Source organism: Gymnoscopelus braueri, assembly GCF_963280865.1.
Source record: "Gymnoscopelus braueri genome assembly, chromosome: 5".
Classification (NCBI taxonomy): Eukaryota; Metazoa; Chordata; class Actinopteri; order Myctophiformes; family Myctophidae; genus Gymnoscopelus; species Gymnoscopelus braueri.
Window position 1 is genome coordinate 40,808,011 of NC_137606.1, and position 23,295 is coordinate 40,831,305.

The window sequence follows — 23,295 nt, forward strand, 5'->3', positions numbered from 1 at the left end:
TGGGCTATTCTATGACACACACATACAGGTATTAGGGGGGGCCGTTGCCAAATCAGCCATCGTCGTCTTGGAGGTGCAAACAACACAGGTATCTCAGCATTGAGTTTGTGAGACAGATCGTATACAGCGGTATCTTTTTTCTGCACAAAACTATGGTTATTGTAGTGCAGGGACATGCAACAGTCACCATCTTATGACCAAATCCACACAAGAACCACCTTTGTTTGTACCTCCAACATGACGTCGACTCCCCTAATCGCACATACTAGGGTGTTATGTAACTGTAGCTAAAAGAGCATCTACACTTTTTCAATTAAGTCTGACCAGAAGCAGGGTAAAACACATTCCCATCGGTGATAAAAAATGAATGACCAGAGGCGGGGGATATCATAAGCAGAGGCATGGATTTCCACTAATCACCCCTCAGCAAATGGAACCCTCGTTGTTTGGACCAAATTGGTGAACCCATCAAAAAACCACAAAAAAAAAAACTACTGCCCAGCACTGCTGCTCAGCTGTGTTATCACAATGTCCACAGCAAGAAAAGCCCTGTCATATGATCTGCATGATGACACCCATTAGGATATATAAAACCTAAGCTAGCAGAACCCCTCTTCTGCATGCTTGACAGGGTCTAGTCTTAAAGGGGGAAAATCGCTGATTTTGAACCTAAATCCCGTCGTTCTGATCAGTTACAAAGTACTTACTCTTTACTTATTTCACCTTTACAAAAGTAACGATAATAATACTTAAGTCATTACTTGGTATCAAAAGTTATTACTTATGTTACTCGTTATATTACTATCACTGAAGAAGGGGAGAATCCTGTTACTGAACAAACGCTAAAATAAACCTCACAGAAGTTAAAAAGTGCACATATTGCAGCCTCTCAAACCTGATGGGCTACCGTTAATATTATATTTTTATACTGTATGTAGTTAAAAACAAAATCAACAAAAGACAAAATAGTAATGCAAAGTTACTGTTTCCCCCTTAACTGTATATTACTTGTTACTGATTCTAATGTGAGGAGATCATATATTGTTGGAAAAACATTTTTTTCTGTGTTTTTCTCTGTGAAATGCAGAAATGTACGACCAATGGTGTTAAACGTGTTGCCTCACGTTATCGGACATACATTCTGTATTTTTCCCCACACTATATAATGATCTGCTCACATCAGAACAATGGGACTTAAGTTTCAAATCGGCAATGTTTTCCTGAGTAATGTAAAGGTAATCCAAAGTAATCCAAACAAATAGCCACAGCATCCATTTCGGAAAATGGATGACTGACATGAAGACATTGTGGTATTAATGCATTGTGGCTTTATATGCTAGCACAGCACATCCAGTTCTATTTAATAACTCTAGCTCCATCAATGTTTACCTTTACAAAGGCACATGCGGTATAAGGCTGCATCTAAGCAAGGCCAGCTTTGCAATGGAGCATCATTTATGTTTACACAAGCCCTTGAATAAAACGTTGCCTGCAAAGCGACATCTCTCTTGTTGACATCGAGACGTCGGCTAGTTATGAACCCGCTCGCCTATAGCGTCCACGTTTGAAAAGCAACAGTGAATGGCGAGGGAGCAAAGAAAAGCACGAGGGAGAGGATGAGTCGAGTTAAAGGAAAGGGACACCTTAGCACATTCCCACATTAAAATGCATGACGGCAAGCCTCGGATCCTTGAGCAAACTTGTTCATGCTTTACCGAGTTGCACAAATTCAATTAAGCATGCTTCTCCCTTTCTTCAGCAGATGGACGCCCCCCTCCCCCCTCCCACACACACACACACACACACACACACACACACACACACACACACACACACACACACACACACACACACACACACACACACACACACACACACACACACACAACCACACAACCACACAACCACACAGACAGACACACAACCACACAGACAGACACACAACCACACAGACAGACAGACAGACAGACAGACAGACAGACAGACAGACAGACAGACAGACCACGCCTCCGTCGCCACTCCCCCCCTACACACGCATGCGTGCACACACAAACACACGCAACTTACACCTACACCCACACCACACACACACACACACACACACACACACACACACACACACACATATACACACACCTCTCTCCGTCCTACCGATAGTGCAGTGCTCTCCGTTCCAGCCCGGGCTGCATTCACATTTGCCATCCTTGCAGGTGCCGTGCTCGTTGCAGCGCGGATGACACGCCCTCTGGTCACACCCGGCGCCCATCCAGCCCTCCTCACAGCGGCAGGTGCCCGACACGCAGATGCCGTGGCCACCACAGTCGGCTGCACAAATCTCTGTGGGAGAGAGATGGGGGGACCCCATTAAAGGCAATGGAAGGGGGGGAGGGGGGGGGGGGGGGGCAAGGAGACAGGGGGAGTAGTGGGAGGTGCGGGGGTGTCAGGGGGTGTCAGGGGGTGGGGGGGGGGGGGTGAAAGAGGGAAGAAGAGGCGAAGATGAGACAAGGAAACAAAAAAAGGGGGGGGGGGGGTGAAAGAGACAAATCCGGGAGTTATTGTCAGGGGAAAAAAAGCGGCCACGCTTCGCTACCTTGTCTGATGGCGGCTGAAAAGAAATTCCTGTGCCTCATATAAGGAGGCGATCCCTTTTGACAACACAAATCTAATAAGTCCATTACAAAGAAAGGGACATGGCTTTAGCAGACGGATTCTTCTCTTCGCCTTTCACTTCCTTTTGTGAATTCCCCCTTTTTTGTGCCGCGCACGGGGGTGTTGGGGGTGAATCTATAGGAACTACAACATATGTCAGGTTTAATTAAAACTGTCTTGACAGTGACACCCAGAGCTTTTCTATATGTCTCCCGCAGGTGACCGACAAATGACATCTATCTGCTCGGGTGGACATTGCCGCGCATTCGCTGTCGTGATATACGCTCCGCGCTTGATGGCCTTCTGCCCCCATGCTGCGGGCACAGCGGGGAGGGTTAACAAAAATGACTCGGGGCACGGGACGCCATTATCCTGTTTTGATTCCTGCTCGGCGTGGAACGCGGGGGGGAGGGAGCCACTAGAGCAGACAACTCAGAGCAAGTGCTATTTCACTAAAGAGAGACTGAGACGTACCGCCGATTCATACTTCATATGAACTCTCACAACATGTCTCGTCGCGACACAATCGTTTCTTTCAGCTGCGAAATCCATTGTTTTCGTCGAGCGCATCAGCCAGGCCTTGAGTGGCGGCGGCGTGGCGGTGAAGCTCGGCTGGAGCAATTGAAGGAGCGTCTGAAAAGACCTCCGTGACAGCAGGCTGAGATAGGGCCCGCCGTCGACGCTGTCGACGCTGCCTGGTGAACTCCAGGGAGACAGAATGACAAGGAGATGGAGGCGCCGCTTGGAAATTAAACAGCGACAGATTACTTATGAATCGCATTGAAACGGTTACCTCTTTATTAAAGCGCACTGTTAGAAAAGAGGCTTAGCATGTGGGCTGAAAGCGAACAATAGCAGCCATGTATTCCTGTCTTGTTAGCCGAAACCAATTCAAAACGGAACCATTGGGGAACAAGAGTGGAGGTAAAGTCTATTAATAAGTCAATTACTGCCTTTGCAGGGCCTGGTTTGTCGTTGCTGCAAATTAAATTGAGCAAGTCGGTCCTTTCAGCCACAAACCATAACATGACATTGCCAGCTTAAAAAAAGCCTTTTAGAAAAACAAAAGTCCTCCTCCCCCTCTTTGCTAATTACAGAGTAAGGCTCTGTTAAATTAAGCAAAGAGGTCCTCATTTGTACGTGTAACCGTTAATTTAGAGGCATCTTAACAGGGTTTCATTAAGTGCCCCGTCGGGTCGCTCGTGTGTGCGTGCAACAACACAATGCCGGCGTTCATTAAGCATATGTAAACGTAACGCTGTGGAGGTAGTTACTGTGATAAAGGTCCAGCAATCAATCAATCAATCAAGTTCATCAGCAGTGGAGGGATTTGGGTGTTTTCTATAGACATGAACAGCGTTTCACACACAAAAGGCCAACGTAAATGGATCCAAGGATTTCAAACTTCTGCCTCGATTACAAAGAACAATTATAAAAATGAATAAATAATAGCAGATCTACAAGCTCGCAATATGACACGTTGTGAGCTTGTACACGCTTGCTATTTTCTTTATTCTTTGTACGTCACCATTGTACAACAAAGTTGTGGATCTGCTATTTTATTTTAATGGAAATTATTTATGAAATGTGTTTTTGTTGAATTATTTTTAATTGATGAAAAGTTTTTTACTTTTACAAATCTCTTTATAATTTTTTTCAGACAATAAAAAGGAACAGCAGTGAAAACAAAGGTCTAATTTTGTGAGACAAAAAACAACAATTAAATGCAAGACATAAAAAACAAAATACATTAACAGATTATTTTTATTTATTTTTTATGTAGGAAAACGAAAAAGGGGGATATTTACTCGCGACCCATACAAATTTGTCCTGCTTGGGAAACGCTGGTCTATTATGCTTGGAATGGAGGAGAAACCTTGAAGATGCAATTACAAGCCTGCAGGCAAACCCTCATTTACCCATGACCACCAAAAACTCCCATCCCCGTGATAGCCCTTATCATTTACTCTAAAGGACCTTGTAAACAAACCTCCCTCGAGGTGCAAGAGTGGCCAAAACCGGCACAACAATACCACAAATAAGAGGACATAAAACAACGTGCGTTGAGGGTGTTTTATAGCTCATAGAAGCCTTGTAACTCGGAGCACGGGTCACGCAGGGGCGAAAATGAACCTGCGAAAATGAGCCGCCGGCGTAGAAGTTTTCCGGGGAGGTGGAAATTACAGGAGTGCAATGAAAAGACAGATGCTGAAAGTTTTCTGTCTCCCCCCCCCCCCCTTTTTCCCCTCGCCTAGTTTCTGAGGTTATGGGCTGCCGGCTGTAATACCCTGCCACATAATGTAGTGCCATATTGGACCACAAAAAACTTTACAATGAGTGGGATAAAAGAGGATAAAGAGCCAACTTATCATCATTTACAGAGCTACTTCCATACAGGAGGAGCTCAAAGTAACTACCCATTTCCCTGAAAATCCCCTGGATTACCTAATGGGTCAGCGTGTCTGCTCAGAATATAAAGGACACTCCGCAGCACCCCGCTCACTGCTTAACTACAAATCCTACTTCAGGAATACTGCATGCGTACCAACACAAAAGATATTGTCTAAAGGAAAGCAGTGGGAGGATTTCACTATATTGGCCTATATAAAGCTTCGAGCAAGATAGCTTTCTTCCTGCTCACCCAGTGTTAACCCTGCGCTCACACCAGCATCGACAACAAGACACAAAGCCACCAGAAGTCATTCATTTCCAACAGCTACAGTGTAACACTCACTGAGCGACATGGGACAACGAGACGCCAAACGACATGACATACAAACAGTTACAGTATTAACCCATTCAATCCGGGAAAGCATCTCTGTCATTTTAGATTTCTTAGGCTATTCAAACATAGCAGATCTACAAGCTCATAGCGCGGCACCGAGTGCATGGAGCAAATCGCTATGAGCAAATCTTTGAATATATATTTTTTTAAGCGAACATTTGTAAAATATTTGGTTCCAGGGACCCCCAGGTGCCAGAGATTAGCTGCTAAAACACGGACAGGACACACACACACACACACACACACACACACACGGACGGACGGACGGACGGAGGGTAAAACATACTCTCTCGCCATGGCTTTCGGCCTGGCGGAGACAATAAATCAGCCACTGCCAGCGTTTTTGAGCATTTTTACAAACCTTTCAAGAACCACATAATATTTCGTTCCAGGACAATCGACACACGAGTGTCGCAAAAGACAGAGGAGTGTCTCTGCTTCCATCAGGGGGAAAAAGTGTGTCACCGCGACCCTCCGTTCTTTAGTTATTGGCTGTTGAATATAGCTTGTTCTCGCCCAAAAACGCAGACAAGAACAAGGAAGGCAAGATACAGCCGTTTCCCCAAATACGCTAACCAGGAAGTGAATGGTGGTTGAGATCTTGCGATCATGTGATCTCCTGGATCTGTGTAGTGACTGCGAATGAAATGGTCACTCATATCTTAGCGAAGAGCGCCATCTAGTGTAAAAACTAAAAACACACAACAGGCGCCAAAAGACGTCTTTGTCAGTCTGGGCCTTTGATTTACAGACGACAAAAGACTTCTTCGGCAGTGAATGTGTTAATGACCAGGTCTTATGACTTAACTTAAGACCTGGAGGCGTGGCCAATGGTTTTTCGCTATTATGAGTGGCCAAACAGCATTGGCCACGCCTCCAGGTCTTAAGTTAAGCCATAAGGCCTGGTAATTAAGACGTGCAAGTTAAATTACCACTGAGGATTTTACATTGTAGATTGGGGTCCCAGAGCCAAAAAAGAAGGCACCACACTGTGAACGGTTTTCAACTTCATGCAAATGAGCAGAGTCGAGTGACGGCCAATCAGAGGGCAGATGTCACCTATTAGAACCATCAGAGAACGGCCAGCGACTCAACGCAGACTCTCTGCACTTCTCCTACCTGCCTGTGAGTCATTTGACTTTAGTGGGGACTAGTACAATGTCAGAGTCCCCTATACTGAAAGGAAGCTCGCAAATATTGTTACCAAACTTTTAAACTAGTAGTCATTGTAGTTGGATGGATCAATAATGAGCAACTGCAGGGCCTATTTCTCAGCTAAAATTTGTTTTTTGTTGTTGTACTATATAGGTGAAATATAGATCGCTTCCACCAAGCTTCAGCGTTGCTCTTCAGCACTGCACTGTCCTTCCTAAAAACTACAGTATGTAAGCAATGCCCACAAAGTGGCAGGCGTAGGTGACAGTGACACAGCAACTTGGCAACACATAATGTTCTGATACTGTACTGCTGGTGTGAGAAGAGTCACTCTGGATACGTGTCAGATACATGACTAGACTAGACAATGTGTCGCTGATGTCTTCATCTTCGTAAAAACATTGATCTAACCAACATCATCATGTTGAGAGCTTATGATATACATGGATCGTCTAACATTGAACACATTAAAGTACAGTATATGTTCAGGGAACATAACACAGTAGAACAATAATGCCAAAGCGAATAAAAATAAGTCAACAGTAGTGAATTATAACTACCAAACCTAGCAAATTATAAAGACACTACACAAGCTGCTGACTAATTATGTTGTCGGTGATGTGGAACTATAGCGTATAATTGCTTTTAATGCACTATAGAATGTCTATAATAATTATTATTTCATTTGTGTTATAATGGTATGATCCATGAAAAATATAATGCGCTATATCAACAATGTATAAATAGAAAGTGTTGCTAAATTATTCCTCTTCACTGATGCGCTCACCCAAGGCAAACTTGCATAAACAAGTAGATATTTACGCTGCAACCAGGTCCAGGGCATGAAACTGATAATGGACAGACAATGGCTGCAGTGACCATCTGTGTGATCTGAGATTTTGCGAGGCACTAGGCCAATGGTTCTCAAAGTAGGGTCCAGGGACGCTGGGGGGTCTCCATGTACAGAAGCTTTTCCAGGCTCCCAATGGGCTTTATTAAGTGGGGAGATAGGCAAGATGGAAAGACTTTTCCTTCTGCCTTTCTCATATTGTTCAAGTGCTCCCCCCCATGTGCCTCCGCCCCATCGGTGGTACTAAACACGTGCAGCGATTTCCTTTGGCGAAGCACGAGAGACAACACAGACCAACTTTACAGCTTTGTTTTGGAGTGCCGACTTCACAGCACCACAATGCGCTTAGAGGTAAAAGGTAAAAATGAAAGAGTGAGCTGTGGTGTGGTGTCGAGGCTCAATCCGTTTGCTGCAGTGTTTTTATTTTGTCTTTCCATTTTTAATCCTTAGAGCATCGGAGATGGCACGGCGAAGCTTAGGAAAGTGTGTCTTGCACTTGCCCCAGTGAGAACGTTCCCTGCAGACCGATATGCGGCAACAGCATGGGAACAAGTACCTCCAGAGCAGGACGCACCGTCATCAACTGTAAGCCTTGTGTCAAAGTGAGAAAAGCAAGAACTGGAAAAAAGCACATTAGCTTGCATGAGACCGTGCCTCTGACAATATTTCTTTGCAATACTTTTCTTCTTACTTCTACAGCTGCTGAATAACCCTGTGTAACCAAACATCTACAGCTCAGCCCAGGGAGATTTTAGCCTTCGGGACTTCAGGCAGGGATAAAGTGACCAGACGTCCCGTTTTGGCCGGAATAGTCCCAGAGCTGGGTGTTCCGCATCCCGACACTGAGTCCCGACAAATATCTCTAAAATTAAACTAAATATTTTTGAAAATAATGGTCACGCTAAGCAGAGACACTCTGCTCCACATGAAGCTGTTTAAGGTGAAGCCATCGACAAAACAGATAACAAGACCAGGGCAAACAACTGTGTGGCGTTTGATCACAGACTGTGGAGCTATAACTGATCATTGATGTGAATAATTGGCGCTTTTATGTGCAGCATTTTTCTCTCTCTGCATAATCACAATTGTTTATTTCTGCAGAAGGCCATGCAATTATCCAAGTGTCAATGAATCAAGCAGTTAAATAAGTTTTGTTTTGAGAAAGAGGGGGGGGGGGGGGGCGGCAATCAAAGAACTATCAGAGAGATCAATGTGATTGGATTGCTTGAATGAAGGAGTTTTGTTTGTTGTAGGGCATAGAGATGGAGAGATCCACCATTAGATCTATAGTACATCTGCAGACGTATAGAGAAAATACTTTATAGCATGCTATATATTTCCACCCACTTGGGGAGGGTCAGATCAAGGTAAGGGCTCTCACATTTCTCAAGGAGCATCAGCTATATAGGATATGCTGCATCACTATCTATAGCTGGGATGATTACATCAAGAATGAAATCGTTTCATCATTTTTATCTGCCATAAAATATAAATTCAAATGTAAAAATGTGACCCTGACTCCTCAAACGCTCAGGATTCTATTGCATCATGGGAGTGTCCAGAATGAGATACATCGAGCAGCATTATCATCGAAAAAGAAATTCTGCATTGAAATCTTCTGTTACTTCCCCTTTGTATGTGTTTAAAAACACAAACATATATAGAGCTTGTCCATCAGCTATTTTCCCTATTTGGGATTTTATTTGTAATGTTTTGAAAACCTTTGAAAACCTTTGAATTAAAGTGTGATATAATCAAATAAATAAGTCAAAAATACCCAAAAGGAAAATGCATGTATTTATTTCAGTCTGACCAAAAGCAGGAATAAAACATATCCCCGCACCGGCCATAAAACTGACTAACCAGAGAGGGAGATATCAAAAGCATGGATCCCCATCCCCTCCCCTCCCCAGCAAATCAAACCCAGGTCGTGTTCCATCCGAGTGCAGAACTCACCTGTGGAGCAGTCGTGGCCGGTCCAGTTGGGATCACAGCTGCAGGTGCCGGCGTCTGCCAGGAAGGCTCCGTGCCCAGAACACTGGTCCATGCACGAGGACCGGGGACTGTCACATCCGGCTCCACCCCAGCCCACAAAGCAGTGGCACTCTCCCCGGACGCACACCCCTCGGCCCGAGCACGTCGGGTCCAGGCAGTCCACTACAAAAAGAAAAGAAAAAAAAAACACATTCAAAGACACAGCTTCAGGTAAACAGAGAGAGACTATGCTTTTTATGTCTTTCCAGAGGCCATGGCCCTCGGCTCCGCTGCGGTTTGAGCCGGCTAAGCGCGCCCACGTGCGCCCGACCTGTGCTAGCCCGACGTGTGAGCGGATGAAATGGATTTTTTCTTTTCTTTTCTTTTCCTTTTCACAGGGGGGGGGGGGGGCCTGAATGCGCCAACCTGCCGTGGTGGGTACTGCCCACGCTCGTCCTGGCTGGCACACTCCTATCATCCTTGTAATGAGATTTTCCTCCCACAAGACGGGAGGACGCCTTAACAAGGAGCATGTTGCTCTAAATTGAAAAATAAAAAGTGTGCCGGGTGTGTGTTCCTTCTTCAAAGCCACACCAGCCGGAGCCCACCTCCACAGAATGTTAACAACAAAGGAAAGCTAGGGAAGAGGGGTCACAGTCTGGGGAAGGCCTGAGGCTAACAGAGAAGGCTGTTAGGCTTCTCTGTCAAACAGCACGCTCCCCTCCTGTTTACATCCTCTTAGAACAGTGATTGTCAAGCTTCTTTTTTGTTTCAAGGCCCCCCAGTTTGATATGCATTAGGCCACAAACCCCCATTATGATACGATTTCTTATCTGTAGGACTCAATCAACACTAATCCTCAGTGTTAATTTAACTCTGAGAGCGTATAAATGGAACCAAATGGACCCGTAAGGGTCCATTTGGTTCGATTTGTACGCTCTCAGAGTTACAGACCTGTAAGTGTCCATTTGGTTGCTAACTATTAATCATTTATCAGGGAACCCCCTGGACCCCTGGGGGTCCCCGGGACTCCCCAGCTAAATGATCAATAGTTTATGGGTCTGCAAATCTGAAAGCGCGCAAACCGGTCCATTTGCACACTCTCAGAGTTAAATTAACACTGAGGATTTTACAGTTTAGATTGGGGTCCCAGAGATCCAAATGGTATCAAACGGGGGTCTGTGGCCTAATGCATATCAAACTGGGGGCCCTTGAAATTGACAATCAGGGTGTGAGAATACGACTGTGGCTAATGTAACGACGCCATTGATCTCCCACTACTGTATCTGTAGTTTTCCAATTAACACTGAAAGATGCATCATTTCAATTTATACATTATGCAAATGAAAAGTGAATGGCTGTTTTCAATGGGATCGGCTCCTTTGACACATTGTTAAATAAACAAGAGAGAGAGAGAGAGAGAGAGAGAGAGAGAGAGAGAGAGAGAGAGAGAGAGAGAGAGAGAGAGAGAGAGAGAGAGAGAGAGAGAGAGAGAGAGAGAGAGAGAGAGAGAGAGAGTGTGTGTGTGTGTGTGTGTGTGTGTGTGTGTGTGTGTGTGTGTGTGTGTGTGTGTGTGTGTGTGTGTGCGTGTGTGTGTGTACTTGTATTACTATACTTGTGAGGGCCAAATGTCCCCCACAAGTACAGTATAATTTGAGAAGTAGGCATTGTGTTTTATGGTTACAAGTTAGGGTTGCAATTAGGGAGATAGGGTTGCAATTAAGAACCAAAAGTAGCTGATTTACAAGCTCACAAGGAGACTAAAGCCTAAAGGTCATTACACACCGGCGATAATGCGAATATACGCAAAATTTGGACTCGTTCCGAATAAATAAGACGCTTTTTCGCTCCGTGGAAGCTTGCATTGACTTTATAAGGTTTTGAAAAAAAACATATTATTCGCATGAAAAAATCGCTTTAGGATTAGGCTTAGAAATGGAAAAAAAAAAAACATTCATATTGTCGACCAAAAATGTGTGTGTGTGTGTGTGTGTGTGTGTGTGTGTGTGTGTGTGTGTGTGTGTGTGTGTGTGTGTGTGTGTGTGTGTGTGTTTGTGGTGTGGTGAGGTGTGTGTCACGTGGGTTGGGGGAGGTCAAAAAGGAATAAAAAACGGTTGTCCCGCTCAAACAATACAATACCTACCACACACACAGATGGCAAATGGGGCGCCAGGAAAGCGATAATGTCTAGCCACTGGGAGCAGCAGGGCCAAGGCATGGCAGCTCGCCTTTACCATGACATAAATGGGTATAAGGGGGCCGTACGTAGTGAGACAAACAAGATCCCTCGCCTCTTAGCAGATGGTTTGGGCAGCGAGGCTCAGAGATCAGAGGCTAACTGACAAGGCACTCTCTCCTGGCAATTAATCATAGCGTCTGAAGGTCGCAGGGAAGAAAGGTAGACATGTTAAAGGGCCCTGGTCCGCATTCCCCATCCCGTCCGTATGGCCAGCCACTGCCCACCGAAATAGAATGGGGGCCTATGGATGTCACAAACCCCCATTTATCAAAATCCCCAGGGCCATTTTTCATCTTGAAATGAGAGCCTTCAAGAGCTGACAAACACAATGGCTTCTTCAATCTTATCTGGCGCAGCAGCCTTATCCCACATCGCTAATGTGCAGAGCTGTTAATGGATTGAAATCAGGCTTGGTCTCGGCGCGACTCCACCTCATTGGATTTCACACGATGAATGGGTTTGTTTTTCGTGTGATTAATCTAAATGCTATGGATCCGCCATGCATCCATAGCGTGGGTAGGAGAGAAAGGACGGTGGGCACGTGATGTTTTTAGGGGCAGATAGCCTAGAGCTGGGCAATTAACCGAAAATATATCGAAACCGATATTTAGAAACAATAAGCGACTTCATCTCGCTCAGGTAGTTTAATAGAATAATGGAGAAGCAGTCTTTCCCCATTATATCAACAAATCGACACGTACAAAAAAAAAGTCTGAATAACCACTTAACCCTGTATCTAGAAAGATAATGTTAAGTCACCCCATTGAAAGTAATAGCAAAAACCTCTCAAGATGGCGCCACCTGTCCATTGAACTCCATTGTACGGTTCCTCAAGCTAAATTATACTTCGCTGTACAATGGTGCCACTCACGCGATTTCACTATTTAAAAGAATAATACTCATTGTTCATTAATCGTAATCGAGGCAAATGCTCGAAATAATCGTGTTATTCTACGTCTTCCTAATGTTCACATTACTGTTTAACCACATGACATAAACTTAATAGTACAATAACAAGACATTATGTCACTTTACATATAAGATTGCTTTAACCCTGTAAGACCCGGATATATTTCTACTTGCAAAAAAAAAAAAAAAACCTTTCAGATGGTCTTGTAGGAGTACTTAGGAGAGGAAAATATAATGTTTTTTTATTTTTTATGTTTTGGTAAGTTTTTATGCAAATGTTTCCATATGGAAACGTTGGGTCCATCAGGTAGCAAAATTTCCTATAGGCCATTTTTAAGGATAACATGGCAAATGTGTAATTACTTCACTAAAACAACTTAAGGATTCATTTATATGGTTTATTATTTGGCCTCAGATCAATTATTAATAATATTTGGCCTCAGAACAGTATACATTATGAATAATAACACCAATAAGCCATATTTTTAAATCAATTTTATTAAAAGAACAACAAAATATCATTGATGTCTATGTCAACATCACTCTCTCCGTTCATCACGATATCCAGAACATCCCTTGCTGAGAAGCGAGGCCCTTTCTGTTGTTGTGGCATTCTGAAATGAAATAAAGACCATTAGTACATTTAGTAGTGCTTACAAACAACATTTCACAAGTCATACGATACTGTCTGGCAAACCTATTGTGTGATGATGATTGCCGCTAAGTGGGCATCATTCCATTGCCCCTAAGTACCCACCACACCTTGAATGAATAATGAACAACCCCCACAACCCCCAACAAGTACCAAAGTGGTCCCACTGTCCTTGTAGTATCGAAAGCAAATTAAACATACTGAGAAATAACAAGGGAATATATTGGTTAAACTATGGTTGAATATGTATTGTTTAGGGGGAGAGAGAAAGTTTGGGTGGACATTTTCTGAGGCTTACTGCTCAAAGCAAACAATTCAGTTTTTGTGAACAAAGGAACCAGCTTGTATGGTTCTGACTGTTAAAACAATGGTTACAAATATCATTGGAAATTAGAAATTAAAGTAAAAATGCACATATAGCCTACTCTCTCTCACTGTTTCTCTCTCTCATATATATATATATATATATATATATATATATATATATATATATATATATATATATATATATATATAGTAATGCAAAGTGGGGGAAATACACATATAACTGTTTAAATCTATTGTGAAAACTATATATAAGGCTGAACAGTAGCAGGTGAACATTAGGCCTGCCCTTGTATTTTTTGCAACCAAGAGGGCCCAACGATTCCAAAAAGACACAAGTATGAATCATGCTTTAATTTCTAATTTGGGACATATATTTCACAATAATAACATATGTACATGTTCTAGACATTGTAATGTTCAACAAAAAAAATATTACAGGCATATTACTTACGTTTTTGTGAGGAATATCTTCCAGAGAAAAAAGAGATCTGTTCCAACAGAGATTTTTCAAGTTGTGATGATTCCTGGCTCTGTGGGGGGTATTTATATACAAATATCCTGGCCAATGGCATTGTAAGACTAAACAATAGGACCCAATGAGCATTTAGAGGTGAAAAAATAACAGAAAAAATAAAGATTTAAACATCTTTCTTTATAAAATATAATTGTTTCCAAAAGGGATCACTGGGTCTTAGAGGGTTAAGTGAAAAACAAGGATTTATAAGGATAACTTATATTTTAAAAAATTACAATTTAGAGAACAGGGGCTTTCAACTACAGTATACAGTCAAATGATGAGTGTTAATTTAACTGTCTTCTGCATGCAGTGTGAGAGCCAGAGCCTGGAATGCTGCATTTATTTAAGCTTATTTTATACTGCATCACACGATGAAGTGAACAGTTTTTCAACCTAGTAACAACGCACCCCATCATCAAGTGTCGTTAGCTCGAAAATCATCATAAATCAGGCTTCAGTCATAGATTATAAAAACTCATGGAATCGGAGGGTTAGATCACCTTCTTCGCAGTTTTCCCCTTTGTATCCAGGGTTGCAGATGCACGTGCCCACGATGCAGGTTCCATGGCCGCTGCATGTGACGTCGATGCACTGGTTGGTGGGGACGTCACACTCGGAGCCCTTCCAGCCACTGTGGCACATGCAGCGACCTTTGAGGTACTGGCCGTTCCCGCTGCACAGCACCGGACAGGCGGCTTTGAAAAGAGCAGACGGCATCACACACACACATTCGCTTGAATGGCCTCCCCACACTAAGAATAATAATGTATGTTGTGCACTGGGGTCTCTGTCATGACTGAAATGTTAACAAGCCCCTACCAGTGCAGTCAGTGCTGCATGTGCAACTTTTTTTTCTTGGAATGGGGTTTGTGTCCGCGCCGTCCGATAAGACCCAGATTGCAATAAAAAAACAGACATCATAATTTGTCCCGATAGCTTCACAATGTGGCACGCCTGTTGAAATTAATGGCCACATTTAAATTTAATGAGCTATTAAATAAAGTTAAAAAAATCATCACTAGCATAACAGAATGGTAAGAGGCCAATGCAGACACCTAGTCTCACATAGCCAGACTATCAGAGAACTCTGCATACTGATAACTCAGGTGACATCTAAATTCAATGTAGGGGCTAAAACCAGGTGGAATAAAACATAATAGCATCGCAGAACCAATACAAAGACTTTAATGTGGTCCTTCAGGTCATTTAAAATCAGGATTGGTTTCAAAAATAGTGGCCGTAGGTTTTTTTTTTTGCGCTGGTTTCTCCGGTGTTCAAGCCCACACATTGAATTTAGATTTCCCCAGATGTATAATCAGTAGGCGGAGATCTCTGATCATCTGTAAGGCTACGCAAGATATATATATATATCACCCTACAGGAGCGGCTATTTCTCCCTGGTCTTATGTTCGTAGGGTGTTTCCCCTAGTATGTTTCCCATATACAGTAGGTAAGGTTGAATGTTGCCCACTTGCAGACAGTATGTTTATATTATGTTGCCATCTAGCCCGCTAATGTTAGCTACTGCAGCTTAATGTGCACCTCATTGTCAAGTACTGGTGAAATTTGGTAACAGGTGATAACCTATTCCGTCCACCTCAGCCTGCCAAATCGGAGAGTTAGCTAGTTAATGCGCAAGGCCATTGGCTGCTTGGTGCGGGCATTCACTCGCCTAGCAGCTTGCTCGGGCGTTCCTCAGGAGCCTCTAAGGCCTTGCTTTCAGCACTCCTGCCTTGTTGTCAAGTGATGTTCCCAGGGTCCTATGTTCCCCAGTTGTATATAACCACACCCCGATTGCTGTGATTTGGGGTCAGGACCCTTTGTCAGGACTCTTTGTTAGGACCATGGGACCATAAGTAACCGCCACCTACCATAAGTTGATTGCTTTATTTTATGGTTTCAACACTCTAAGCCTACTGCTGTGGGTTGTAGTGATGCACAAACATGGAAACACTGTCTGTGCATAAAAATGTATATCAATATAGTATAACATTATTTTGTTTCATGTTTAACCCAATACCTGAATCACAGAGCAGGAGAGTTAAAATAAAAAATATATATTTGTATTATTTATACAGTGTACTTTTATTATTGGTCACATTTCTAATTGTGCAGTTAGCTCAGTTGGTACAGCATTCGCATTTGAATAGCAAGGCTATGGGATCAATTCTGGGCACCACCAACAACAACGCATATGAGTAGCATACCTTGGGTAAATATTAATAAGACATTTGATACTGTAAGTACTGGGAGCTGAGGATAGGTTTGGCACTCTGACTCAGCAATCCATCTCCCAGGGTCTATCTAGCGCCTTGTAGAGGGGATAGACGCCCTAGCTGGTACCAACAATAATCAACGCCTACATTGTGATCCATTATTGTTGACACCCCACGCCACGTTTATACATTTTTTGCTTGATTATTGTTCCCAATTTTACCCTGATGAACACATAATCAAAACAGGTAATTTATTTTACATAATTAGCCAAGTAGGAATAAAGGCTTTTTTTCATTTACTCTAATGGCTAAAATGTTTTGTTTTATCCTGCTTTACACTGCTTTTACCACCTATGATTAACTGAAAAACATATTAAATGTGTTTACCCACACACTGACAATGTGCATTTAAAAAAATGTAATTTAACTGCAAATGACAGTGTAGTGTTGAGCGTTTACACAATGCATGTGTCGTGCCTCGTGGACGCTCGTTGACGTTCTAATTACATTGTGTGCTGACTCACTCGCATGAGTCACAGATAGAAGGATGAAGATGCATTGTGGGAGAAATTGGCTTGACTCACCGCGTCCACAGTCGGGCCCTCTGAAGCCTAAAAAGCAGTGGCACGTCCCTGACACGCAGTCGCCGTTCCCAAAACAGTTACTGGGGCAGTCATCTATGGAATCTGAAAGAGAGAGCAATCACAGAGTCAGGAGACTGAGAAAAGCCTGCTTTACACTGGTGTCACACGCTAAAAAAATATGCGATCTAAAAGCTCACAACACGTCGTGATGCAACGCGTTGTGAGCTCGCAGATCAGCTGTTTGTGGTGCGTGACACAGCGCGCAGCCCAGTATACCCCAGCGTAATGTGTTTTGGAAATAAAAAAGAAAACAATTTCCTCCCACTTGTTTGCGCTCTGCAAGCATTGCTTTTCATCCCTGTATGCTAATGACACTGACAGGAACAGACTGCAGTCTTTTTCAACGTTAGCAATTCTCTGTGAAGCATTTTCTCAAGTGCCACTGCGTTTCAGCCGTGTGTGTGTGTGTGCGTGTGTGTGTGTGTGTGTGTGTGTGTGTGTGTGTGTGTGTGTGTGTGTGTGTGTGTGTGTGTGTGTGTGTGTGTGTGTTGTGGTGATAGCTCGCTGAACGGCTCTGATGTTCCTCTGACAAAAAAACAAACAAACGCAAAAGTGGCAGAGCAGCCAACAAGACGAACCCAAACGCAAGACTCCTGTGTCACATTATGCACATTGCAGCACAAGGCATTCTGACCTATATAAAAACAGGCTATTCTGTGTCTAATACGAGTATGTACAAAAATAAATAAATAAACGACACAGTTAAAGCACAAAATAATGGGATTTTCCAAACTGTCAGAGGCACAAACACAGAAACACATGTTGAACAGTTTTTGATGGGGTTTCCAAGAACTATAATACACTATATACATTATTTTACACTTGCCAAGTCTCAAGACAGAACAGCTGAAACTGCTTTTCACTGCGGTAGTGCATGTCGATGTGAAACGCTTTCATGCCGAGTCATGGCGGTTATGTGAACGCTAGGTACCCGCGGTCACCACTATTGAGCTTCCCGCGGACATGCTGTCGGGTGGAAACCTCATACTGTATGTCCAAAACTGTTCATTTCAAATTTAAAAAATATCAAAAGTTGCAGATATAGAAGCTCAAAGCGCGCCGTCGCTTTGTGCCGCATTTTGAGCTTGTGGATCTGCTCCTTTTGATGCTTTTGTGTGACGCTGTAGTACAATCAAGCAGGGCGTTTATTTACGAAAAAACACAATAAGTTACAATATGGTCTTTAGGCTATAAGGCTGCAACTATCGGTTATTTTCTTAGTGATTATTCTATCGATTATTCATCGAATAATGGAGAAGCACGTTTGTCTAATAATTTGTATTATTTTCTATATCAACGAATTGACGTGAAATAAATTGAATTAATAGTCTGATTAACTTATTTAATAATTTTAATATTTTTTTATAATCAATTAAATTGTTTAGTTCATCCCTACTTTAGACTATAAACTTGTCATGTCAAATTATTCCTAGTGATGACAACATGCTACACTATACTTTCCCATGTGTTCACTGTCCAAAGATTTGCCTCCATATACAACCTGGTGGTTGTACCGTAATAATCTAATGATAGTCCTTTGTTATATCCCTCCCCCCCATTACACCGTGCCTTTTCATACACGCACACAACCCCCTATAACATTGTCATCACATGCTGCAGACAGACATCTGCATCAGGCATGCCTCCTGGCAGAGATTTGCGGTCTACTGAGAGCACCTTTCTAGTTGGCATTACATCTCAGAGTGGAAGTGTTGGTGCCAAGACACATTTATGCTATACTGAGTCTCTCTCTTCAAATTAACATTCTCCCAGCACAACAGAGCCACACGCAGCCACAACGTGTGCATCATTCTCATCATTCTCCGCCCATATCATGTACCGAACAATGTCACTGTGTCGAAACTGATTAATAGATTTATACATCTTCTTCATACAACCAATTATCGCTCCTAGTTAGCTTGTATCCGACGAAATGTTTGTTTCCTTAGTGTGAAACAAGGCAGAGCGGTACGCTCTTGGAATACCAAACACAACCTGAATTAAACGGGAAAAAAGAACGAAATTCACTCCTGCAGGCGACAGAAGGAGCATCAAGCTCTGAGGCAGAACTTGTGGAACAAAGAAGCCGTTGTCCCTCCGCAGAGGGTTGGAAATGTGAGCCACGGCTGGAGCTTCCCTTTACCCCGGAGAGTCAATCATCACCGAGGGCGCAGCAGCAAGAGAGGCATGAGAAGAGAGAGACACATACACACACACACACACACACAAAGGAAAGAGAGAGCAACCAATGAATTAGGGAGTGGAGGAAAGAGAGAGACAGTGTGAATGAGAGAGAGAGGAAAATAATGAAACGAGAGAGGGAGAGAGAGAGAGAGACAGAGAAGGGAACAGTGGGTGGATTTGTGGGCTGCAGTGACATAGCGTTTGTGATAGTTGGGTTTTAGTGAGGGGATGTAGCTCACACTAGCCTAAGGCAGGGTGTTTGTTATGTTAAGTGTTAAGCCCGATTCATACTTCATCACACGATGGTGGCACGCGTGGAAAATAGCAGTGGTGTAAAGTAACTAAGTACATTTACTCAAGTACTGTACTTAAGTACAATTTTGAGGTACTTCCAATGTTCAATACTTTTACTTCTACTCCACTACATCGCAAAGGCAAATATTGGACTTTTACCCCACTACAATTATTTGAAAACTTTAGTTACTAGTTACTGTAGATTTAAATTATTATAATATAAAACATATATTAACCACTTTAGCCCTGTTTTATATATAGGCTATTTGAAAATAGCCGATCTAAAAGCTCACAACGCGTCGCGATTGTAGATCTGCTATTTTCTAACATTTTAGTACTTTTAATTTTGGTACTTTAAGTATATTTTGATGCCAATACTTTTGTACTTTTACTCAAGTAACATTTTGAACACGTTTTGTCACATTTTGTGACAGAGTATTTCTACAAAGCAGTATTGATACTTTTAGTAGAAGTAGAAAATGTGAGTACTTTTTCCAACACTGCCTACAAGCTCACAATGTATCGCATCCATGACGCGCTGTGAGCTCGTAGGCCTGGGATTTTCGACACACGCCACCGTCGCGCAAAGGAGCGCCAAATTAGGCTTTTTAGTGCAGGGACCTCGCTCACACCGTCCTTTATGTGATGTTGGGTTTTAGAGCAGGGATGTAGCGCACACTGTCCTATGGCAGGCAAGGTGTTTGTGATGTTGGGTTTTACTGCGAGGATGTACTTAGCTCACACTGTCCTATGGGGCAGTCAGCATTTCACTGAGGATTTGTGGTGGCTTCCAACAAGAACATTCAACTTTTCTTTTGACTTTGAACAAGAACAGCCAATTAGGTGTTTTTTTTTTTTTTGCACAAAGCTAGGGAAACTTGTGTGTATCTGTACGTATGTGTGAGTACAGGTGTCTATGTGGTGTTAGGTATTAGAAGCCGTGGTGGGCTTGCCATTTTATATTTCCTTCCAAAAGTACAAATATGAGACACTTTTTGTGGCTCGTGTACAAGATAGACTAAAAAATAAATAAAAAATGAAATGCTGACCGATGAGGTGTTCAGGAATTATTGGGCAAACTCTGACTGCAATCCATCAGGCCACTAACCTCGCCTTGGATAATAGATGGATACTGAGTATTAGTGAGGCAACAGTTTAACACAAATATTTCATATACTGCAGGTCAGAGGAAAGCAAGGGCAATACAGAGAGGAGAGAAGATGGATTTGAACCCGGGACCTCGTTGTTCACAAGACGCATAGGACTGTGCACTGAATTGGCTGAGTCACCAGGCACTATATAACACATATCATCTCTGTCGGGTGGAAACCTCATACATCCACAACTGTTACTTTTCAGGATTCAAATGAGAAAATAGCAAAAGCAGAAGATCTACAAGCTCGAAACGCGCCGCTTCGCGCCGCGTTAGGAGGTTTCTGCCCGACAGCAACGATATCCTTTTTCTACTACGGTTGTGCAGCACCCACAGCCCGACGTCCAATGGAACATCCTGAACCGGTGCAGTGCACTCATTCAACATGCTGACGCGGTTTAGCAGGGCTACGTGTTTACCATGCCTATTGCCTGTGTTCCCTCTGAGAGAGCACAGAGGCTCCTAGCAAAACATACCAGACAGGCTAACGCATAAATCACGGATTCAAGCAGAGCTTTATTGAAATTCATTACCCTTCATATCGGGGGAGCTAACTATTGTACGAAGTCTCCCCGGTCAGGGAGGACGGAAAACGTATAGGCGGCAGGGCGGGTTTTAATCAGTGCCTCGCCACACTCTCCGAGGATGCTCATCCACTCTGACTGATGGGCGTCGGAGCCCATGCGGAGAGGCTCTGATCAGACACAACCTGGAGGAAGATGTTGTCTCTCTAGCACGCTGGGAGGGGGAATAACTCAACAGCAACAACATCAAACCATTACATGTTTAAAATAGCTTTGCCCAGGGAGCCACCTATTTTGGGTCAGACCAATTAACAGTAAACGCATCAGGTGAATGATGGCTCACCGCCCCCCCCTCAGCGTGTGCGGGTGCACATACGTGCGGCTTGCAGTGGTGGAAAAGGTACTCACATGTTTTACTTAAAGGTAGTGTAAGTGATTTGCAAAGTTTCAAATAATTGCAAAATGGGTCTATGTTCTGATAGTGCTCGTTACTATAGAGTGTCCTGTCCATATAAAGAGTCTCCATGTCTCTCCAGCTCTTTATAAAACAGAAAATGTATTTTGTAGTTTTTTTTTTTTTTTTTGTAGTTTCATTTCCAATTTTATCCAACCAGGACAGAGAACTCAATCAGGATATAGTTAAACAAGTGAAATTGGAAGTGATGACACTAAGAAATGAGCAGACAAAATTTTAACTGGAACACTATACAAATTAAGCTTAAAAATGGGTACTTTCTCCTGATTGGCTGAGATTTTGACACCTACCGAAAAATGTATTTTCTGTTTATTAAAGAGCTGGAGAGACAGGGAGACATCTGTTACTGAAAACACACTCTATAGCAATGATTACTATCAGAATATAGTATTTTAACCTTTTAACAAAATACTTTTTGTTTTAACCAAAAAATATCACTTACCCTACCTTTAAAGGGACTACACCATGAATTTTAACTTTTTCTTATTTTTTGTGTGTTTTTGGTCTCCCCTACCTCTCTTCTATCCCAAAAAAGACCCCAGTTTGAACACTCAGGCTTTCACAGCAAATCTGGGGTTTTCTGTAAATTGGTCTCAAAACAGGCCAAACTGATTTGCACCCTGACGTGATGTCACGACAGGGTACAAATCCTTTTGTTTTTTCTTATTTATTTTATTATTATTTTTTTCAGAACCAGGAGATAACATGCATACAAACTGTCTCAATAGCGCCCCGTGCCAAACAGGACAATGTGGTATTGCAGGTGAAAGTGCTTTATAAGCCAGAGAGAAGTTAGTTGGAATGAGTATATCTGAGGCTTGATTTAGGCTCAAACCTTTTGAAAAACGTTTGAGGGACATAAACAATACGATATTAAATATTATTATTATTTTTTAAATTCATGGTGTAGATCCTTTAAGTAAAAGTATCAATACTGCAATGTAAAAATACTTTGTTAGAAGTAATAGTCCGGAATTCTAAATTTACTTGAGTAAAAGGACAAAAGTATTGTTATGAAAATGTACTTAAAGTACCAGAATGTGACATTTCAAATGTATAAAATGTATAAAAATATTTTATTCGCGATGCGACGCATTGTGAGCTTGTAGATCGGCTATTTTCAAATGGCCGAATGTATGGGCGGAGTGGATAATGTATATTTTGTAATAATAATACAAATCTACAAAGTAACTAGTAACTAAAGTTGTCAAATAATTGTAGTGGAGTAAAAGTACAATATTTGCCTCTGAGATGTAGGGGAGTAGAAGTAAAAGTACTGAAAATTGGAAATACTCCAGTTAAGTAAAAATACCTAAAAATTAGTACAGTAGGCCTACTTGAGCAAATGTACTTAGTTACATTCCACCACTGCGTGCGTGCGTGCGTGCGTGCGTGCGTGCGTGCGTGCGTGCGTGCGTGCGTGCGTGCGTGCGTGCGTGCGTGCGTGCGTGCGTGCGTGCGTGCGTGCGTGCGTGCGTGCGTGCGTGCATGCGCCAGGAGGCTGAGCTTGCTGCGGATGAATCATTGTCTGGCAACAGGCGGAGAGGGACAAATGGCTGCATGCTCCAGAGAGCCCTAGTGCCGAGCATTCAGCAGGACACATCTCACACTGCCACGGAGCCGCAGCCAAGTAATGGACGCTCCCGTTCCAGCCCAGATGAACAACGGCATGGCTACTTGAACAAACCTTTCATTAATTCACGTAAAGACTGCCAGAGGTTTCACCAGCCCCCTCACCACCACCGATG

The 23,295-nt window shown here is 42.9% G+C and overlaps 1 protein-coding gene across 1 annotated transcript in view; it reads right to left on the bottom strand.

Moving 5' to 3' along the window:
* The window catches only part of tenm4 (teneurin transmembrane protein 4), a 319,789-nt gene that overhangs the window by 134,537 nt on the left and 161,957 nt on the right, over positions 1 to 23,295 (bottom strand). The window contains exons 11-14 of the mRNA XM_080429457.1: positions 16,858 to 16,959; positions 14,558 to 14,752; positions 9,396 to 9,596; positions 2,152 to 2,337 (exon numbers count right to left, since the gene is read on the bottom strand). Of these exons, the coding sequence (XP_080285583.1) occupies positions 2,152 to 2,337; positions 9,396 to 9,596; positions 14,558 to 14,752; positions 16,858 to 16,959 (684 nt within the window). The remainder of the gene's footprint in view (positions 1 to 2,151; positions 2,338 to 9,395; positions 9,597 to 14,557; positions 14,753 to 16,857; positions 16,960 to 23,295) is intronic.